General features: G+C 37.2%; 1 protein-coding gene across 1 annotated transcript; it reads right to left on the bottom strand.

Moving 5' to 3' along the window:
• Positions 1–35: 35 nt before the first annotated feature.
• Positions 36–21,315, bottom strand: LOC117343572 (SWI/SNF-related matrix-associated actin-dependent regulator of chromatin subfamily A-like protein 1). The gene is made up of 16 exons (XM_033905996.1): positions 21,189–21,315; positions 14,172–14,861; positions 13,510–13,560; positions 12,964–13,147; positions 12,269–12,581; positions 11,454–11,519; positions 8,465–8,602; positions 8,109–8,188; positions 6,764–6,896; positions 6,171–6,241; positions 5,725–5,824; positions 4,257–4,442; positions 2,919–3,019; positions 2,383–2,470; positions 1,502–1,679; positions 36–956 (listed from the first exon to the last, which is right to left on the bottom strand). The coding sequence occupies exons 2-16, from the start codon at positions 14,845–14,847 to the stop codon at positions 760–762; spliced, it is 2,562 nt and encodes an 853-aa protein (XP_033761887.1). The 5' UTR covers positions 14,848–14,861; positions 21,189–21,315; the 3' UTR covers positions 36–759.
• Positions 21,316–23,434: the final 2,119 nt, after the last annotated feature.

Here is a 23,434-nt window from a genome sequence, read left to right as displayed (position 1 = left end):
TTTAAACTCCCAAACTTATAAAACATAACAGAATATTTATAATCAAATCATTTTAATGAACATTCTCCCAATGCGCTGAACACATAATTTTGTATAATCAAATGGTAACTATACAGATTGCATTGGATATCAATATTACTAAGCTGCTTGTGGTGGTGATTAATACAATACAGAACTACGGAGTCACTACTAGGTAATAATAGTACAATGATCACAGGATCACCAGTAACTAGGAACCACATGTTGGTGATTCTGTAGTGTAGCTAGCATTCTGATTTCAGTACAATACCACACTACTGCACTCCAGTGTAAACAGCATTTGCTCTCAAATTATAAAACAATGTAAGAGAAAAAAAGCCAAATTTTCCTCTTCTTCAAAAACTGAAATTGAATAGCCTTCCTCAATTCAACTTCCCACACAAAGAACACATTTGGGCACATTAATTGACTTACTCAGTAAGTTGCTTTTGAAATGATTCCTTGTATTAGTTGAGTATTGAAACATAGCCTCGTGTTTAGAAATGTAGCCTTGTGTTTAGAAATGTAGCCTCATGTTTAGAAATGTAGCCTTGTGTTCGGAATCTTCATTGAATTTCGCACACAATATTATTATCACATGCATTCAGAGTCAACTAATATCAGTTGGAACACATTCAAATATTTTTCTATTTGTGAACATCACAATATATCACAGATGTATATAGTTAGCAATTTCATATTTGTTTTACTTCCACATGATGAAAAAAAGATGAAAGTTTATCAAATGAGTTTTGGTCGCTTATTTTGTGGCTCGTCAAAGTCATCCTCTTCCCAATCAACTTCTCCTATCATGAGGTCAAGGTCATCGTTAGGAAAATCCTCTTCCTGTTTCACATTACTGTCATTTTCTGATTTAGCTGCCTCTGGCGAATTCTCTCTATCTGATGAATGGAAATAGCTGAACAGGGATGACTGTTCTGTAATGAAATTACAATTCTTATTTTAACACCGACACCTACCATTTGCAGTCGCTTGAATAAAATCAAACAGGAATGATGTTCTTCATTTGTAATATAAACAACACATCACACAACTAGGTTTGGCAGCCTTTGTGTACAATTTAACAAAAGATTACTGTCTGAGAATAGTGATATATGACGATGTTTGATTCATTTTGATACATTACCAGGTCCAAATGAGAACATGTGTACACAATTTGAGAAAGTATTATTTAGTACTTTATGCAGACTACCAATACTTAATAATGTACACTTTGTATGTGTAAAAGTATAGGTGAAAGTGTTAAGATTCTTGAAATACTAAAATAACTGCCTTTTCCGAAATTGAAGGTCGACTCCTTCATTCAGTATTAATGCAGAAGTTAAAGGGAGATAATTCCTTTTATAAGAGGCTGTCTACACAGGTAGGCTATGGCCTAATACAAAAGTAACTTTGGTTGTCAACATTAACTTAAATAACTGTTATTTTTTATGTAAACAAATGCTGGTATTTTTATTCTCACTTTTACTATGTGTCCCAGGCTCCTCCTTGGATTTTGAGTTGGAGATGGATACCCCGTGGTTTGGTCCCCCATCGACACACTCGGACTTGTCCATAACTGATTTATCATCTGCTATCTCCTCTGTCTCTTCCATGAAAGACTCTTCAAAAAATTCTGTAAGGTCCCTCTGTTTACTATCCTGAGAATTATAAAGACATATTCTTTGGTGAAAACAATGACAACAATGTTAATTTTGTACAGGGTAATGAGTGAAACCTAGAATACATGCATTCAATTTCTGAAATATTCAAAAGCAGAACAGAAAGACATACATGTAGACTAATAAGTACAGACTTGATTATTCTTTTTAAGTAAAATATATCCTTTAGGGAGATAACCCTAACACATACCATAGGTATAATATGCAAAAAAAAAAGCATTATTGTATGCTACGATGGGAGACAATTCTAACACTGCATAATTATATGCCCTAGGGGGGAGACAACTCTTACACTTACCATAAGTATAACATGCAAGAGAGCATAATTATATACCCTAAAGAGCAATAACTCTAACACTAACCATATATAAAACATGTAAGAGAGCATAATTACTTGCTCGTAAGGGAGACAACTCTAATACCTTATGTATAACACGTAAAAGAGCAAAATTACATACCCTTAAGGGAGACCACTCTACTAACACTCACTACAGGAAGAACATGCTAGAGAACATAACTATTATATGAAAGAGAACATAAATTCTTTAGGGAGATAAAAGGTGACTAAATGAATGGTCATTGTTTAACTCTTCAGAGGTGTATTCTTTAGAGAGATAACTCTATCCCTAACCATAGGTGTAATATGTAAGGAAGCATATGTCTTAACTCTCATCATATTTACCCTGGCATGGGTTGTGTCAGCCTCAGAGAAATTGTCCTTACTAAGACCAGCTCTGGCCAAGACATCCAGTTTCTTCTGTACCAGAGGCCTACATCAAACAATTATACATATGATCAACAGAAATTTGGGCGATGCTAAATTGTATTAATTGCTAAATTGCAATCATAACAAGAGATCCAAGACCTTGGTGCTCACCTTTGTAGGATCTTTATTAGTTCTTTTTCAGATTGAACTTTTCTCTATTTTATTTTTCCCTACTGATAACTACTTCTTGTATTATAGTCTGAAATTTTATTTCGCAACATATGCCAAGACGGCAATCTATCAGCTAATTGGTTCTTTTGGTCAGTCTCGAAGTTACAATTTGGGACCAATATCAAATTAATCAACCTAATTCAACAGTTTATAATAATTTATATTTTATAATAATTAAATGTCAATGGGTATATTGAAAGTAAGTGATGTTTAAATGTGACACCTTGTTGTTTTCGCTTTATCATCACACCATATGTGGTCATGGTATTAACTGATTTTACCATATATAGTCGTCAGCAGTGCCCTGGGACACAAGATACTGGACAGTGACCATATCCTGCTGACCAATCCGATGGACTCTGTCCTCAGCCTGTACTAGTATCTGGAGACAACAACTTACTGTTAGTGGATTAACAACTCAGCAACACAAAGGGTCATAGGGTCAAACATTCATGGACATTTTAAAATCTTCTGAAGACCCAGATATGGTAGAATCAAATACTCTTCATTGATTGAATGGTCTAAAGGTGTTTTACCAAAATTATGAATTTCTGACCCTGAGGTCTTACATTTGCCCACTTTTTACTATCATTCGATGATTTCGCCATTGAAAATAATTCAAAATTTAAAATGACTTTAATAATAATACATTTGAATTCTGGTGATCATAAATGCCAATGGGTTGCTAGTAAATAAGAGAGAGAAACACATAACTGAAATCATTCTTAATAATTCTTACCTACAAAACCAATAATAATTGATAATCAATTGGTATAACAAATCAGTTACCATCATTCTCAAATGCCCTTGTACATTTTCAAAATTATAAGTATACAATGGATATGGTTACACATGTAGATGAAGCCTGAAAATGTCTAAGACATCAATGTCCTCTCTCCTTTGCAATAAACTTTATACTCTCTTGTAAACATGAACCAAATCTTAAACCCTTTAACCTTGACCAATGACCATCAGAATATGATCAGGTGTAGATTTTGATATTATGAAGCTATCATGGCAATATAATGAACCAAATCTAGCATTCTCAGGATACCCTCAAATCTTGATAATAAGCCGCGGCTTATTTTCTTTTTTGGTAAAGAATCCCAGGCTTATTTTCGAATCAGGCCTAGTTTCAAGGCCTTCTCAATTTTGAAGTCATTTATCCTGTAAGGCAATTAAGGCTTATTTACGAGACTGTCTTATTTTCTGAACCTTTCATCAGTGAAACAAAAATTGATAAAAATTGATAACACACGCCGATACTAATAATAGTTAATGAAATCGTCAGCACTATTCTTGATTACTATAATCTATAACATCTACCCCTTTTATCATCCAGAGGTGGACTATAAGGGGTTTCATTAAAAAAAAAAAAAAAAAAAAAGCAAAGAGTTATGAGAAGTGATAACCTGACAAGTAATGTCGGCTTATTTTTGAGATATATTTCGCTGCCAGGAATCGCTTACTTTCAAGACCAGCCTATTTTCGATTCAGGCTTATTATTTTAGATTTTAGGGTATATTATTAATTTGGGATGGAGCGCAATGTGGCGGATGCTAACACTCTATGCCTTCACCCAGGTGACCCTTCAGATTGCCATTGATTAAGAATCATACCCCTGGGTTCCAAAAGAGTTCTCCAAACACTACCAGGTTTGCAGCTGACAGATTCAGGCCTGCATTGGCTGCCATTATGGACAGGACTGCCACACGATAATCATCATTCTCCTGGAACTTCTTACAAAAAAAGTTTCTCTGCTCCGCTGTTGTTCTGCCGTCTATACGAATGTAGTGCTGCTTCAACTAGGAACAAAGATAACATCATTGTCATTTTAAACATTAAAAGGACATGTAAAACCATAAAGTTCAATTTATTTTACAACCATTGCAAAACAAGTTATGTCAACTTCCATTAGTTACTCATTAACAAGGATAGAAGTGCTCTAGGGGTGTGGGAGGAAGCTGGATGTATATGCTTTTACATGTCAAAACCTTTTGAAGTCTGTTTATGCTTTTACATGTCAAAAACTTTTGAAGTCTGTTGAAAACAATGGTTTGATGCACAATTATGGATTGTTTGTTGGGTTGATCGCCCCATGAAAAGCCAGTGTTGTCTTGAAGGGGCTCTCCTTGTAGTAGCTGGTGGCTACCTCACTGAACAACATACAGAAGGCCTGTTACATTCCATTAGGAGCAATAAAGGTAAAGTGTCTTGCGCAAGGACACAACCTAATTCAGCTAACAAAAGCTACTTTTGGTTCTGACCCAATTGGCCTTTAACAATCGAACCCTATTTTAAGTCCCACCCTGATTTCATGTTGGAAAGAAAGATACAATAATATCAGTATTTATAACTCTGAACTTTATTACAACGGTGTGTACTTACGTTTGTGCTTTATATATCCAAGTTAAAGCGTTCAATTATTAATTCACACTAAGTTAATAATACCAAAAAACACTTTGCTACATCCTTCCATTGCTTCAAGTTACCTATTTTGAACAAGGTGGCATTAGTTGTAGAACAAATATAAAGTATGGAGATAATAGCTTTTATTTGTTTTTGCTTGATATTCCATTATGTATTTTACTATAGACGGCCATTTTTCAATATCTGAGTTGTTACCAGAATGAAGCCTGGAAATATGAATATTAAATAATTGTTATTGTGTGACTTTGATTGCTATTTTTGAGGATTTAAAGATGGATTCATGAAAAAGAGGCAATAACATGACACCATTAAACTTTAAAGGTAATTTAATTCTTTAATATAATCAAAATCCTGACTTTGGAAATTTGGCAGTCTGGCCAGTGTAAATCTGCCTTGGGAAGTTAGCGCGGCGACTGTCGTATGTTTCTCGCTGTGTTATCATCTAACCTTGTTGGAGAAGGACACAACTACGACTACTACCTTCCCCAGAAACACAAACTGCCACAGGTAGGGTGCATCAAACCACACATGTATGAAGGAGCTCTTAACGAATAAGCTATCACAGCCCCCACAATCATTATGTAGATGTATGGCTACTTCATCCATCCATTAAAATTTGGAATACCATAAATATCGACCAACAAGGGTTGACTATACCTTAGCTTTAACCACATCTTCGATAGCGTCTAGCACTTCTTGATGATGGGCAAATATCAAAAACTTCTTGTCAGTTTCTATCAGGTCCACAACATAATCCCTGAAGGTCAAAGGGTAAAGCCTCATTTCTGACATGATACATTTTATACCAGATAGTTCTTTTTATTGAAATTTAGAATAGCTTCATTCAGTCATGCATTTCTAATAAGGTAATTTCTGGTAGAAGTTGAACTTTCTGGACATTTGTATGCATGACTCATAATTCAAAGAATTTCCTTGATATCTAATGGTGAAATTCAGTATAACTTCATAAAGTCATCTTTCAATTTGGTTAAATTTCTGGTGTAATATAAAATAAAAGATCTGGACATATGTGTTCATAAAATCAGAGGTACTATTAAAAAATGGCATTCAATCAATACTTAAGTCTTTCTGTCTTACTTTACCTGATGGCAGGAATCTTTGCAGCTCCAGTATGATGGAAGTATTCCAATAGGACGCCCCTCTTCTCCATTCCCTGGAAAGAACACAGAAATATAACATATAGGTTAATCACTATGACTACAAAGGAAATTGTTCTAAGACAAAAATTCTGAGGTTTCTATGGCACCATTTCTTTAGAATGTTCACATTTCAAAGGATTCTATGGCACCCTGTCATCAAAACATTCACATTCAAAGGTTTTTACAGCATCATGTCATCAAAATGTTCACATTTCAAAGGTTTTTACAGTATCATGTCATCAAAATGTTCACATTTCAAAGGTTTTTACAGCATCATGTCATCAAAATGTTCACATTTCAAAGGTTTTTACAGCATAATGTCATCAAAATGTTCACATTTCAAAGGTTTTTACAGCATCATTTCTTTAGAATGTTCCCATTTCAAAGGATTCTATGGCACCCTGTCATCAAAACGTTCACATTTAAAGGTTTTTACAGCATCATGTCATCAAAATGTTCCCATTTCAAAGGTTTCCATGGCACCATGTCATCAAAATGTATTTAACCTTGACCTCGAGTTTACACTGATGTCTGACCTTTAGCCCTTTGATGTTCATTGCCTTACAGTCCGTCTTCATCTCCTTGTTGATCTTAATAGAACTGGGATCAAGGACAACCATCTGTCTCATCTTGTCTGGAAGCTGTGTCAGTACCTCCTTCTTTAATCGCCTGTACCAAATGCATTAAAGGTTGACTTTAAAAACTGTTTAGAAAAAATTACAGTATTTCCATTATCACACTTCAGCAAAATTCAAATCAAAAGGTAAGAAATATTGAAGAATTGACCAACTGAAACACTCAGTCTAATATGTTTTCAGATGTTATTCAGCTACATGTACTTTACAATTACAATATCGATTGGTGTGTAGAAGTAGGATGGAGTGGAGAGGACAACAAAATCTAATCTAAAGAACTGATCAATTGCTTTGTGGCTGGAAGTGAATAGTTATTGCTGTGTTAACTGTCATGTAGCAATATTGTCAATTAGCTCTCTAATGTGTGAGATCAAATACAAGCTCTCTCATATTTGACACCAAACACAAGCTCCCTTGTGTGTGACATCAAATACAAGCTCATTCATGTATGACATCAAACACAAAATCCCTTGTGTGTGACATCAAATACAAGCTCTCTCATGTTTGACATCAAACACAAGCTCCCTTGTGTGTGACATCAAATACAAGCTCTCTCATGTATGACATCAAACATAAGCTCCCTTGTGTGTGACATCAAATACAAGCTCTCTCATGTTTGACATCAAAAACAAACTCATTGTGTGACATCAAATACAAGCTCTCTCATGTGTGACATCAAATACAAGCTCCCGTGTGTGTGACATTAAATACAAGCTCTCTCATGTTTGATATCAAACACAAACTCATTGTGTGTGACATCAAATACAAGCTCTCTCATGTTTGACATCAAACACAAACTCATTGTGTGTGACATCAAATACAAGCTCCCGTGTGTGTGACATTAAATACAAGCTCTCTCATGTTTGACATCAAACACAAGCTCCCTTGTGTGTGACATCAAACACAAGCTCTCTCATGTTTGACATCAAACACAAGCTCCCGTGTGTGTGACATTAAATACAAGCTCTCTCATGTTTGACATCAAACACAAGCTCATTGTGTGTGACATAAAATACAAGCTCTCTCATGTATGACATCAAACACAAGCTCCCATGTGTGTGACATCAAATACATGCTCTCTCATATTGACATCAAACGAGCTCCCGTGTGTGTGACATCAAATACAAGCTCTCTCATGTTTGACATCAAACACAAGCTCCCTTGTGTGTGACATCAAACACAACCTCTTTCTTGTCCCAGACATCAAATACACACTCTCAAAATATTAGCTTTATTATTTACAAACCGTATCATAATTTTCTCTTCCAAAATTAATTGAAGTTCATTCATGTTTGAAGATCCTGAGAAATCCCATCCAAATGGCAACTGAAATGTTAATTGATTTGTTCAATAATCAAACACATTTGTACAAGTATAATTACACAATAGTTAAATGACAATATTTATTGTTTTCCAAGAAAAAAGAAACATTAAATCATCAAACAAAAAAGAGATTTTTGCCCATTAAATATATTGTGGTTAGTTGTGAGGACTACAGTGCTTTATAACATTTTGTCCCGTGCACTGTTAGGTGAGGGTTTGACTACTGTGACAGGTCTATATTGAGTTTATATTGCCATCTTCTCACTACAAAGTTTTTACCTTCTTCCCATCACAATATCTCACACCAAAATCATGGAACTTGATCAGGAATGGACAGACTGCCTGGATAGATGTGAAGAGTTCAGAAGGTCGTGAGAGGGCAGGAGTTCCGCTCAGCAAGATCACACGATGGGAGCTCTGTAAGTAAAACAGTAGGGAGAGATCACACGATGGGAGCTCTGTAAGTAAAACAGAGAGACAAGTGTATTGTTCATAAACCATACTTTCCAACCTGAAGAAACTGTTCAGCAATATTGGAGTGTGAAAAAGCAGGCATGCATGTAAATATCACAACCAGTATTGGAGTGTGAACAAGCAGGCATGTAAATATCACAACCAGTATTGGAGTGTGAGAAAAGCAGGCATGTAAATATCACAACCAGTATTGGAGTGTGAACAAGCAGGCATGTAAATATCACAACCAGTATTGAAGTGTGAGAAAAGCAGGCATGTAAATATCACAACCAGTATTGGAGTGTGAAAAAGCAGGCATGTAAATATCACAACCAGTATTGGAGTGTGAACAAGCAGGCATGTAAATATCACAACCAGTATTGGAGTGTGAAAAAGCAGGCATGTAAATATCACAACCAGTAATGGAGTGTAAGAAAAGCAGGCATGTAAATATCACAACCAGTATTGGAGTGTGAAACAGCAGGCATGTAAATATCACAACCAGTATTGGAGAGTGAAAAAGAAGGCATGTAAATATCACAACCAGTATTGGAGTGTGAGAAAAGCAGGCATGTAAATATCACAACCAGTATTGGAGAGTGAACAAGCAGGCATGTAAATATCACAACCAGTATTGGAGTGTGAGAAAAGCAGGCACATTTGGTGAATACACACATTAGGTCAGGTCTAATGAAGTTGACAGAATGAGAAATGCCACACTCCAGTATTGGTCGTGGTATACCAAAGTCTATTCCTTGACTTCACTGTAGAACGTCCATGTTTTATAGACAGGTCATAACAACATCAAAGAATGGCATCTGAACACATGTATTAAACAGTTTGTCATTGAAAATAAGCTTCCATTTGGTGACTAAGCTTCTACATATATTTAAAGTTATTTTTGTCATAACAGCATTATTGTTAAGATAATTTTGTCATATGAACATTCCTTGTAAAGGTGATCATTTTTGGTGATGAAGCGAGACTTACCAACTGTAACCTTAGTAGTAGTAGTTAATTACAAGAGATCCCAGAGGGATCTTAGCGCCCACCATTGAATGATCTTCATAGGTTCCATGTCAGATTGATCTTTTCTCTACTTTTCCCTTCATTTTACTAATCTGTGCAAATTGAGACATCCCTCCAGTACTTTTCAAACAAGGGAATCCTTGCTATATAAGAAATTTGAGATTTAACGATAATGGCTGTTTGTTTGCCAGGTTGTTTTCAGGACAGACTGGTCCAAAAATGCAATACAAGGGACCAAGGGGAACCTACTCATGAAATTTGAGAAAGATCCATTCAGTACTTTGAGAAATAGAGATAACAAACTTCAATTGTCAAAATCCAAGATGGCTGCCTGTCGGCCATGTTGTTTTCAGATTGGTCTCAAAACGCAATATGCATAACTAGGCACCAAGGGAAACCTACATATGAAATTTCAGAAAGATCCATTCAGTACATTCTCAGAAATAGTGATAACAAACTTCAATTGTCAAAATCCATGATGGCTGCCTGTCGGCCATGTTGTTTTCGGATTGGTCTCAAATCGCAATATGCATAACTAGGCACCAAGGGGAACCTACATATGAAATTTGAGAAAGATCCCTTAAGTACTTTCTCAGAAATAGTGATAACAAACTTCAATTGTCAAAATCCAAGATGGCTGCCTGTCGGCCATGTTGTTTTCGGATTGGTCTCAAAACGCAATATGCATAACTAGGCACCAAGGGGAACCTTCATATGAAATTTGAGAAAGATCCATTCAGCACTTTCTCAGAAATAGCGATAACAAACTTCAATTGTCAAAATCCAAGATGGCTGCCTGTCGGCCATGTTGTTTTCCGATTGGTCTCAAAATGCAATATGCATAACTAGGCACCAAGGGGAACCTTCATATGAAATTTGAGAAAGATCCCTTCAGTACTTTCTCAGAAATAGCGATAACAATCTTCAATTGTCAAAATCCAAGATGGCTGCCTGTCGGCCATGTTGTTTTCCGATTGATCTCAAATCGCAATATGCATAACTAGGCACCAAGGGGAACCTACATATGAAATTTTAGAAAGATCCCTTAAGTACTTTCTCAGAAATAGTGATAACAAACTTCAATTGTCAAAATCAAAGATGGCTGCCTGTCGGCCATGTTGTTTTCCGATTGGTCTCAAAACGCAATATGCATAACTAGGCACCAAGGGGAACCTTCATATGAAATTTGAGAAAGATCCCTTCAGTACTTTCTCAGAAATAGTGATAACAAACTTCAATTGTCAAAATCCAAGATGGCTGCCTGTCGGCCATGTTGTTTTCCGATTGGTCTCAAAACGCAATATGCATAACTAGGCACCAAGGGGAACCTTCATATGAAATTTGAGAAAGATCCCTTCAGTACTTTCTCAGAAATAGCGATAACAAACTTCAATTGTCAAAATCCAAGATGGCTGCCTGTCGGCCATGTTGTTTTCCGATTGGTCTCAAAACGCAATATGCATAACTAGGCACCAAGGGGAACCTACATATGAAATTTGAGAGAGATCCCTTCAGTACTTTCTGAGAAATAGCGATAACAAGAATTGTTTACGGACGGAGGGACGGACGGACGGAGGGACGGACGGACGGACGGACGACGGACCACGGACCACGGACGCAGGGCGATTTGAATAGCCCACCATCTGATGATGGTGGGCTAAAAATACACATACTGGTATATGGACCATGGGGATTTGTAAAAATTGCCAAAAATATTGTACCTACCAGTAATTGTGACAGAATACCTATGCTTTTGAGAAAATGGATATACTAGTATGTAATTTACCTGCAGAAGTGGCAGAGCGGCTTTGCATCTCGCTGTCTTGAAATTTTTCAATAGATGGCATTCATCCTGAAACAAGTCATTTACATCATGTTGTACCAATGAATATCTGTAATATTGTATTATTTTCTCAAATAATATTCATGTTTAAAGAAGAATTTCCCCAATATTCCACGTCTACAAGTAATACACTCTGGTGATATAAAAACCATGCGTGTTCAACATACTCCATAGAATACTCTGTAGACAGATCTTTTTTTTTTTTACATTTTTATCTACTGTCGAAATTCCAAAAAGTGATCCTTCTCAAAATGGATCACTTCATGATACCAAATGAGACAGCAATGTCTAAAACCGGCTCATTTAAAATAAGAATGTCAATACTTATCGAACAGAAATTAGTATCACAAGAAGATATGTCTAAATACAATCAGGCTCAAAATGTGTCATGCAACGGTATGGTATAAGCACAATCAGAACATGTCCATCTAGTTTCTAGAAACGTCTCCTCCATAATGCTTGAGAAATCCTGATTACACAAAAGTTGTTTTTGTGAAGGACGGGATGACCACAGATGACAGACAATTTGAAAGACTTAATTTCTGACAATATGGTGCCAGGTGGCTAAACTGGTTATACTTAGAAAAAGAAATCAAATGCTTTAGATATCTCAACTATAATATGTCAGGATTTTCAACTACTGGTAGCGGAAGATGAGATGGCATGGATGAGAATTCATTCCACTAGCACGCAAAAAGGTACGGGTCGTTTGTAGATATTATCTTGATCAATGTAATATCCTGAACACAGTAACATACCATAATGATCACTTTGAAATGTTGCTTCTTTAGGTGTTCTACCTTCTTCGCCATCAGATCATAGCTGAATATATTGACGCGGTATGTGGAGGTGATCTCTTTCCCGGTAGTCGGGACGAAGATCTCCTGGGGATCAACACTTGGAAGCCATCTTTGAATTTGCTGTGCCCAGGCAAATCTAACAGAGGATGGCGCCACAACGAGGAGTGGCCATTCATCTCTGTAGTAACTTGATAGACAGATTGCCTGAATGGTTTTCCCTAAACCCATATCATCCGCAATCAGCACACGCCCGTTCATGTGTATCCCAAACCTGTAAAAGAAGTATCATATTTTTTACATCATAATTTTTATCTGAGTATTTTTTGTAAGAAAAAGAATAGGAAGTTACGCATAATTATTTTTTTTATATTGGAATATAAAACGATGAGCTAGATTAATATCAAACACTTTGAGTGAAGCAAAAAAAAAAAACCTTCTTGTTAGCAATATACAATTCTTAAACCTTACATGCTGGGTCTATGCGCATCAAAAAATTAAAGCTGCCATATTACATTACAAATTCTAAATTGTTGCTTTTTCTGAGATACAGATACATTTTAGGAGTGCTTAATATAAACATTATACACATACATATAATTAATTAATTAAATTAAATTAATTAGCTAGGTCATCTTCAGACCTTATGTACATACTCGACTCCTGTTCGTTGGAAAGGCAGTAATGCATCTACTAGTCCCTGGTCAATTTTCGAGAGGTCAGCGGAAGCAATCGTCCTGGTAGAGTACTTTCCCTTGATATGAGAACTAAACACTTGTAGTATGTGTTTAGGGAATGGCTCAATCTCCACTGACGGCCGGAGCTCTTTGACTGCTGCCACTGTCACCAATTAAAAAGTATAAAGTTATGTCTAATTTCATACTGGCCTTGGGATAGTCACACCAATTTCACTTGCCCACAGGAAAGATAGTTAAAAAAATATATATATAACTGCTGACAAAAGTTTCAAATGTCATTTGAAAGAGTTCTTAAAAGTACTCATCAACAAGAAATTTTGCAACTCCTGAGAAATATCCTTTTAATACATTTTAAAAATAAGGAGTCTTTCTTTGAAATAGGGAGAAATGGCAAGTTTGGAGCTGTCTTTGTTCTTGAATGGAAATCCTGCCACAAATTAAGGTACTGAAGAGATTATATTATTTCAAAGCAGGGCCAAGGAGATGGAGATTATCTGTACTTACTAAATCTGTTGTATTCTTCAAGTGCGAAAGACCATTTTTTGGTAACTGCATCTGTAAAAGATCCAGATACACCTAGCAGTTCAATTTCCATGTGAAGACAACAAATTATTGCAACATTCACCCTTGGATTTTGAACTTTTTCAATGTTAAGTCACACAGCTGATGACCTATGTATGAAATAATACTGAAAATTGCCATACCCTTTTAGGCCTTATATCAAATATTGTAAAATTGATTATATTACAAACATGCGATCTTTAAAAGCCAGCAACAGTTTGCATGATCTGGGAAAGGCTGCTTCATTGAAATATTTATTTTCTTTATCTTAAAAATGCTTTAAACATTGATTTAGATTTTTCCTTCAATGTAGCATCAAACTCTATTCTAGCACAAATTTCAGCAAGGTGGCAAATCATCTGTTCATGGCTTATATTACTTAGTACCTGTCATTTAAGGCACTGCAACCAGGGTCAAATTCAGATGACCTTAATTCTGATGAAAAGTCAATAAATATTGACCAATCAATCAGATGCATGCTTTCAAACAGGCCTTTAGTACTACACTATATATAGTGTTATCACAAAGATATCCTTCGAAAAACAGTTTTACATGTCATGTTTTAACTTCAGCTGAATTTATCTGGCACACAGTTCAACACTTACCATAGAGTTTTGAATTCATGGACTTGAAGACTTCCACAAGTGGTGCACTAAATTTAGCATCAACCTCGAACCTGTCTCTGGATATCAGAACACAGTTTCCCTTCACTGACTTGTTACTTCCCATAAAATTGCTCCCAGACATGGCCAATTTTTTAGCAACATCGGTGGCACTGAATTGTTCTTTTCCCTTAAATGCATTGCCCTGTGATGAAAACTGTTTGTTCGCATGAGATTGGCCAAAACTTTTACTGAGCCAGTTCGAAGTTCCTTTTCCTTTTTCAATACCATTTTCATTTTTAGCAACATGTGAAATCACTGTGCTGGAATTTTGATTAAGTTTTGTAGTAGGCCATGAAGGAGTTGTCTTTCCCTGTTGATTTGAATTTTGAACACTACCAGCAGGAGGCACAACTGTACTTGAAGGTTTTTGGTAAAGTTTTGTAGGCCATGTCGGAGTTACTTTTCCCTGTTGGTTTGAACTCTGAAAACATCCACCAGGGGGCACTACTACACCACTTGAATTTACATATTGGCCTGAGGTTTTTGGTTTGTTCCATGAGGTAGAAACTGGTGTTTGTTTGTGAGGGCTTTGATTCTGGGCACGCTTAGCAAGTGCTTTCCTTTTGTTTTCTTCTATCCTTCTTTTTTGTTCTTCTGTCAGTCCTCCAGTTGACATGGTGGCATATCTTCCTAAAATATGTATATATATTTGGTGTCACATTAAAAAAATACTTGTTAAAACTTCACACTGACAAATACAGCAGGCTGAAAGTGAGAAAAAAACAAACGCCCACCATTGAATGATCTTTATAGGTTCCATGTCAGATTGATCTTCTCTCTATTTTTCCCTTCCTCTTACTAATCTGTGTAAATTGAGAAGCATCCCTCCAGTACATATATATGAAATTTGAGAATTAGCGATAATGGCTGTCTGTCGGCCATGTTATTTTTAGATTGGTCCCCAAATGCAATACGAGGGACCAAGGGGAACCTATATATGAAATTTGAGAAAGATCCCTTCAGTACCTTCTGTAAAATAGCAATAACAAACTTCAATTGTTAAAATCCAAGATGGCTGCCTGTCGACCATGTTGTTATGCCGACTAGTCCCAAAATGAAATATGCATATATAATTAAAGATCAAGGGAAACCTACATATGAAATTTCAGAAAGATCCATTCAGTCCTTTCTGAAAAATAGCGATAACAAACTTCAATTGTCAAAATCCAAGATGGCTGCCTGTCGGCGATGTTGTTTTCCGATTGGTCCCAACACGCAAAATGCATAACTAGGGACCAAGGGAAACCTACATATGAAAGATCCCTTCAGTACTTTTTGGGAAATAGCGATAACAAGAATTATTTACAGCCAGACAGACGGCCAGACAGACGGACGGACCACGGATGCATGGCGATTTGAATAGCCCACCATCAGATGATTGTGGGCTAAAAAGAAACAAGAGATCCCAGAGGGATCTTGGCGCCCACCATTGAATGATCTTCATAGATTCCATGTCAGATTGATCTTTTCTCTACTTTTCCCTTCATTTTACTAATCTGTGCAAATTGAGACATCCCTCCAGTACTTTTCAAACAAGAGAATCCTAGCTATATAAGAAATTTGAGATTTAACGATAATGGCTGTTTGTTTGCCAGGTTGTTTTCAGGACAGACTGGTCCAAAAATGCAATACAAGGGACCAAGGGGAACCTACTTATGAAATTTGAGAAAGATCCATTCAGTACTTTGAGAAATAGAGATAACAAACTTCAATTGTCAAAATCCAAGATGGCGGTCTGTCGGCCATATTGTTTTCCAATTGATCTCAAAATGCAATAAGCATAACGAGGCACCAAGGGGAACCTCCATATGAAATTTGAGAAAGATCCCTTCAGTACTTTCTCAAAAATAGCGATAACAAACTTCAATTGTCAAAATCCAAGATGGCTGCCTGTCGGCCATGTTATTTTCAGATTGGTCTCAAAATGCAATATGCATAACAAGGCACCAAGGGAAACTTACATATGAAATTTGGGAAAGATCCCTTAAATGCTTTCTCAGAAATAGTGATAACAAACTTCAATTGTCAAAATCCAAGATGGCTGCCTGTCGGCCATGTTGTTTTCAGATTGGTCTCAAAATGCAATATGCATAACTAGGCACCAAGGGAAACCTACATATGAAATTTGAGAAAGATCCCTTAAATACTTTCTCAGAATTAGCGATAACAAACTTCAATTGTCAAAATCCAAGATGGCTGCCTGTCGGCCATGTTGTTTTCCGATTGGTCTCAAAATGCAATATGCATAACTAGGCACCAAGGGGAGCCTACATATGAAATTTGAGAAAGATCCCTTCAGTACTTTCTCAGAAATAGTGATAACAAACTTCAAATGTCAAAATCCAAGATGGCTGCCTGTCGGCCATGTTGTTTTCCGATTGGTCTCAAAATGCAATATGCATAACTAGGCACCAAGGGGAACCCACATATGAAATTTGAGAAAGATCCCTTCAGTACTTTCTCAGAAATAGCGATAACAAACTTCAATTGTCAAAATCCAAGATGGCTGCCTGTCGGCCATGTTGTTTTCCGATAGGTCTCAAAAAGCAATATGCATAACTAGGCACCAAGGGGAACCTACATGTGAAATTTGAGAAAGATCCCTTCAGCACTTTCTCAGAAATAGCGATAACAAACTTCAATTATCAAAATCCAAGATGGCTGCCTGTCGGCCATGTTGTTTTCCGATTGGTCTCAAAATGCAATATGCATAACAAGGCACCAAGGGGAACCTACATGTGAAATTTGAGAAAGATCCCTTCAGCACTTTCTCAGAAATAGCGATAACAAACTTCAATTGTCAAAATCCAAGATGGCTGCCTGTCGGCCATGTTGTTTTCCGATTGGTCTCAAAATGCAATATGCATAACTAGACACCAAGGGGAGCTTACATATGAAATTTGAGAAAGATCCCTTCAGTACTTTCTCAGGAATAGCGATAACAAACTTCAATTATCAAAATCCAAGATGGCTGCCTGTCGGCCATGTTGTTTTCCGATTGGTCTCAAAATGCAATATGCATAACTAGGCACCAAGGGGAACCTACATGTGAAATTTGAGAAAGATCCCTTCAGCACTTTCTCAGAAATAGTGATAACAAACTTCAATTATCAAAATCCAAGATGGCTGCCTGTCGGCCATGTTGAATTCCGATTAGTCTCAAAATGCAATATGCATAATTAGGCACCAAGGGGAACCTACATGTGAAATTTGAGAAAGATCCCTTCAGCACTTTCTCAGAAATAGCAATAACAAACTTCAATTATCAAAATCCAAGATGGCTGCCTGTCGGCCATGTTGTTTTCCGATTGGTCTCAAAATGCAATATGCATAACAAGGCACCAAGGGGAGCTTACATATGAAATTTGAGAAAGATCCCTTCAGTACTTTCTCAGAAATAGTGATAACAAACTTCAAATGTCAAAATCCAAGATGGCTGCCTGTCGGCCATGTTGTTTTCCGATTGGTCTCAAAATGCAATATGCATAACTAGGCACCAAGGGGAACCCACATATGAAATTTGAGAAAGATCCCTTCAGTACTTTCTCAGAAATAGCGATAACAAACTTCAATTGTCAAAATCCAAGATGGCTGCCTGTCGGCCATGTTGTTTTCCGATAGGTCTCAAAAAGCAATATGCATAACTAGGCACCAAGGGGAACCTACATGTGAAATTTGAGAAAGATCCCTTCAGCACTTTCTCAGAAATAGCGATAACAAACTTCAATTATCAAAATCCAAGATGGCTGCCTGTCGGCCATGTTGTTTTCCGATTGGTCTCAAAATGCAATATGCATAACAAGGCACCAAGGGGAACCTACATGTGAAATTTGAGAAAGATCCCTTCAGCACTTTCTCAGAAATAGCGATAACAAACTTCAATTATCAAAATCCAAGATGGCTGCCTGTCGGCCATGTTGTTTTCCGATTGGTCTCAAAATGCAATATGCATAACTAGACACCAAGGGGAGCTTACATATGAAATTTGAGAAAGATCCCTTCAGTACTTTCTCAGGAATAGCGATAACAAACTTCAATTATCAAAATCCAAGATGGCTGCCTGTCGGCCATGTTGTTTTCCGATTGGTCTCAAAATGCAATATGCATAACTAGGCACCAAGGGGAACCTACATGTGAAATTTGAGAAAGATCCCTTCAGCACTTTCTCAGAAATAGTGATAACAAACTTCAATTATCAAAATCCAAGATGGCTGCCTGTCGGCCATGTTGAATTCCGATTAGTCTCAAAATGCAATATGCATAATTAGGCACCAAGGGGAACCTACATGTGAAATTTGAGAAAGATCCCTTCAGCACTTTCTCAGAAATAGCAATAACAAACTTCAATTATCAAAATCCAAGATGGCTGCCTGTCGGCCATGTTGTTTTCCGATTGGTCTCAAAATGCAATATGCATAACAAGGCACCAAGGGGAGCTTACATATGAAATTTGAGAAAGATCCCTTCAGCACTTTCTCAGAAATAGCGATAACAAACTTCAATTGTCAAAATCCAAGATGGCTGCCTGTCGGCCATGTTGTTTTCTGATTGGTCTCAAAATGCAATATGCATAACTAGACACCAAGGGGAGCTTACATATGAAATTTGAGAAAGATCCCTTCAGTACTTTCTCAGAAATAGCGATAACAAACTTCAATTATCAAAATCCAAGATGGCTGCCTGTCGGCCATGTTGTTTTCCGATTGGTCTCAAAATGCAATATGCATAACTAGGCACCAAGGGGAACCTACATGTGAAATTTGAGAAAGATCCCTTCAGCACTTTCTCAGAAATAGTGATAACAAACTTCAATTATCAAAATCCAAGATGGCTGCCTGTCGGCCATGTTGAATTCCGATTAGTCTCAAAATGCAATATGCATAATGAGGCACCAAGGGGAACCTACATGTGAAATTTGAGAAAGATCCCTTCAGCACTTTCTCAGAAATAGCAATAACAAACTTCAATTGTCAAAATCCAAGATGGCTGCTTGTCGGCCATGTTGTTTTCCGATTGGTCTCAAAATGCAATATGCATAACTAGACACCAAGGGGAGCTTACATATGAAATTTGAGAAAGATCCCTTCAGTACTTTCTCAGAAATAGCGATAACAAACTTCAATTGTCAAAATCCAAGATGGCTGCCTGTCGGCCATGTTGTTTTCCGATTGGTCTCAAAATGCAATATGCATAACTAGGCACCAAGGGGAACGCACATATGAAATTTGAGAAAGATCCCTTCAGTACTTTCTGAGGATTAGCGATAACAAGAATTGTTTACGGACGGAGGGACGGACGGACGGAGGGACGGAGGGACGGACGACGGACCACGGACGCAGGGCGATTTGAATAGCCCACCATCTGATGATGGTGGGCTAAAAAAACAGAATTACAGAATTAATTCAAATACAATGTACAAGTTACAAATTAAATGACTGAGGTTAATTGGCTCAGAGGAACTTGAGTTATTGCAAAGAAACACAATTTCTATTTTTAGCAACAGTGACCTTGACCCTCTACCTTCCGACCTAAAAAGTAATCCCACGCAAGCAAGCACCTTTGGTAAGGAAGCTCTACATGAAGTTTGAGTTTTATCAGCCGAAGGGAACTGGAGTTTTGACATGGAAACTTCTTGGTAGACGCTGCCATAGTTATTTATATATATATGTCACCTGATTTTTGCAGGTGAAACAAAAATGAGCAATCACTTACATATTACCCTGGTATATTGATATCTCATCAAATTGTTAATCAAATTGATCAAATTGATTATAGTACCCTAAGCTACTAGCCTACAATATAGAGAAATTTATGTTAACTAGAAATTTGTTTTAGTGAACATCATGTCTCCCCCTTATTAGCCAATATGTATATTTGCTGCTTCTTGACATTGAGTTCAAGGTTGCAATGATTCCATTACTGTAGCGCAACACACTTTATCAGTGAGCGATAAAGGTATGCAATTTTCATTAAGTCAAAGATATCTTGAACGGATTAGAAGTTCATTATCACACAGACAGAATTTAATTATTGGAACTACACTCACATACAAAAATAACTGTATTTTGACGTAATGATTCAAAGACAGCCCAATACACTTCATCAGTTGGCTTTTAAGAGGTAACACATTGGCTTTAGATGATGCTGGGACAAGAACTTATTAGAATAATCAGATAAATATCCAGAACAGCTACTAACTGGTATCCATAAGAACAGCTACTCGGTATAGGTTTTAGTGTCAGGCCGGATGCTGCTCAGTGATGATGCCAGCATTGTGAAATGAAAAGTGAAATGATATATATGGCATACATTGTATGTTTGAAATCAGTATGAGAACTTATCTAATAAGTATGATTTTATAGTCTCTACATTCTATGACTTCATTAACCTATAATATTAACACTGGCACTTCTAAGATAATAACAAGTTTTTTGTTAAGAATGTCAAGACTCGTCATGTCAAAAGTAGATACATTTGTATCTGTTGATCATCAACCTGGTAGATATATGCTAATGTAATATTGTATGTGTATTAGATACATGTACTTTTTTGCAGGATGCTTTCAATGTAATGATAAAGGCAGGGACCTGAGATCTAGTTTTTTCAGACGTTTTTGAGGGATAGATTAAAATTCAGTAAAAATAACAGGTGTTTATTTTATTATACACACTGAAGGGAAGGTCCACATAGACTAACACATTCTCAGGTCCCTGTGTAGTCCAAATTTTCTGACGATCTTACTTCATAAATCAGCTTTAAAGGCGATATCAACATCAGAACCCTTCGGTTTAGTCCCTGTACATGTGTGGGTGTAACTTAGATGGTCACGTTTCCTGCGTTTGACTAGATTTTTTTTCTACACTATTTCCAAATAATAGTGTTTTCATTGAATCATATAAAGAGCATGACACAACATACCACATACACATATTGGTATATGGAATTAGGATAATTTACCTTTGACAACTGCTAATCTGTCTCTATGTCTCGCGCCATGTTCTCTTCAACAGTTCAAGTTCTCCGTTTCACTTTCGTTTTCGCCGCCATGTTGTGGAGATTATAAACAATTTCATGGTATGACGGAGAGTATCTATCCGGAATTAAGGCAACAATATTCGGGAATATTATTGCTGGGATTTCGTCCATATTTAATATTGAAGAAAAAGATTTTTTTCAAGAAACAGTATATGAATAAATAATTTGATAAATAATTTATTATAAGAAACATGACAAGAGGCCCAATGGGTCCGACATGTACAGTCGTATATATATATATATATATATATATGTATATGTATATGTAATAGGAGTGGAAAAATGCACAGCCAGACCGGGGTCTGAACCAGGGACCTCCGAACACTAGCCGGATGCTCTACCAATTGAGCTACCTGGTCGCCGATGATCGACCCGGTCCAGTTCAGCTACACTCTTCCCTCCTATTTTTTTAAGTCTTCGACCTCGAAGACTTCACAACTCACAACCCAGGTTCGGGTATCCCCTTGTCAAGTATTCACCTCACTTGAAACAAGATTTGGTCACATGCACCAAATGTAATAGGAGTGGAAAAATGCACGGCCAGACCGGGGTTCGAACCCGGGACCTCCGAACACTAGCTGGATGCTCTACCGATTGAGCTACCTGGTCGCCGATGATCAGCCCGGTCCAGTTCCGCTACATATATATATCAGTGTTGTATTGATCACCTCTTCTTCAACGCCAAATTGATTTTAATATTCATGAAAAAATTATGGCATTTAGATAAAATAATTCATTTGAACACATGACTAGGCCATCATGCTTTTGGATGTAGAAACGTCACCATGACCATAAAGTAATTGAAAATTTTGGAAATAGTCCAGGTCATTCACTGCAAAAATTAACGTTTACAAGGATAGCCCTCCATTCTAGCATGATAAATATGAAAAAAAACAACACATTGAACGCTATCTAAGACTTAACTAGAACTGTCGCCAGGATGGCTGACTAATACCCCTGCAATCTGCACGAGTCAATGGTAAATTGGAAATCTTAATTAGAAGCTAACTAAGATAACCCAGTAATATAGTGACCAGTTGCCATAGCAACCATAATTTTGAGGAAAAGAAAGTGAGATGCAAATCTGCATATGGTCCTCTATATTTGTGTGAAGTTCATTGAAATCGGCCCTTCAGTTTAGGAGGAGTTGTCCGGACAAACTTAAAGTTATGGTTCTTATCAGAAAACCTGTTTATAGTGACCAGTTGCCATAGCAACCATAATTTTGAGAAAAAGAAAGTGGCATGCACATCTTCACATGGTCCTCTATAGTTGTGTGAAGTTTCATTGAAATCGGCCCTTCAGTTTAGGAGGAGTTGTCCGGACAAACTTAAAGTTATGGTTCTTATCAGAAAACCTGTTTATAGTGACCAGTTGCCATAGCAACCATAATTTTGAGAAAAAGAAAGTGGCATGCACATCTACACATGGTCCTCTATATTTGTGTGAAGTTTCATTAAAATTGGCCCTTCGGTTTAGGAGGAGTTGTCCGGACAAACTTAAAGTTATGGTTCTTATCGGAAAACCTGTTTATAGTGACCAGTTGCCATAGCAACCATAATTTTGAGAAAAAGAAAGTGGCATGCACATCTACACATGGTCCTCTATATTTGTGTGAAGTTTCATTGGAATCGGCCCATCGGTTTAGGAGGAGCTGTCCGGACAAAATGTACATGTGTCTACAGACAGACGGACGGACGGAGGGACGGACGGAGGGACAGACAACCTGATTTCAGTATACCCCCCCTAACTTCATTGCAGGGGTATAATTATGCCAAGGTCATCAATTTGAACAAACTCAGTAGCCCTTTATTCCCAGCACATAATATACTACTGGCCAAAATATAGTGATCGACCCTCAGAGGCTTTAATTGTCCTTTCAGCTGTAGCAGAACTGGACTCGGCTGCATGAATGACTGTGGCCAGATTGCTAATGTGGTTATATATACAGTTCATTTGTCTAGAGTTCCAAGGTTCTTGGGTCAAATCCTGGTCTGGTCTCTGCATTTTTCCTCCGATACATTTGGGGCCCAGCTATAAATACCCACGGAAATGGTATAGGGTCTCGACATGTGTGTCTTCGGGGTTAAAGACTTTGTTGAAGGAGGAAGGAGTGTACTAGTGGAACTAGACTGGGGTGAATACTGGTGGCCATGCAGGTCAAATGG

The sequence above is a fragment of the Pecten maximus genome, chromosome 15 (assembly GCF_902652985.1).
Source record: "Pecten maximus chromosome 15, xPecMax1.1, whole genome shotgun sequence".
Taxonomy (NCBI): Eukaryota; Metazoa; Mollusca; class Bivalvia; order Pectinida; family Pectinidae; genus Pecten; species Pecten maximus.
This window is presented reverse-complemented; position numbering and strand designations above follow the sequence as displayed.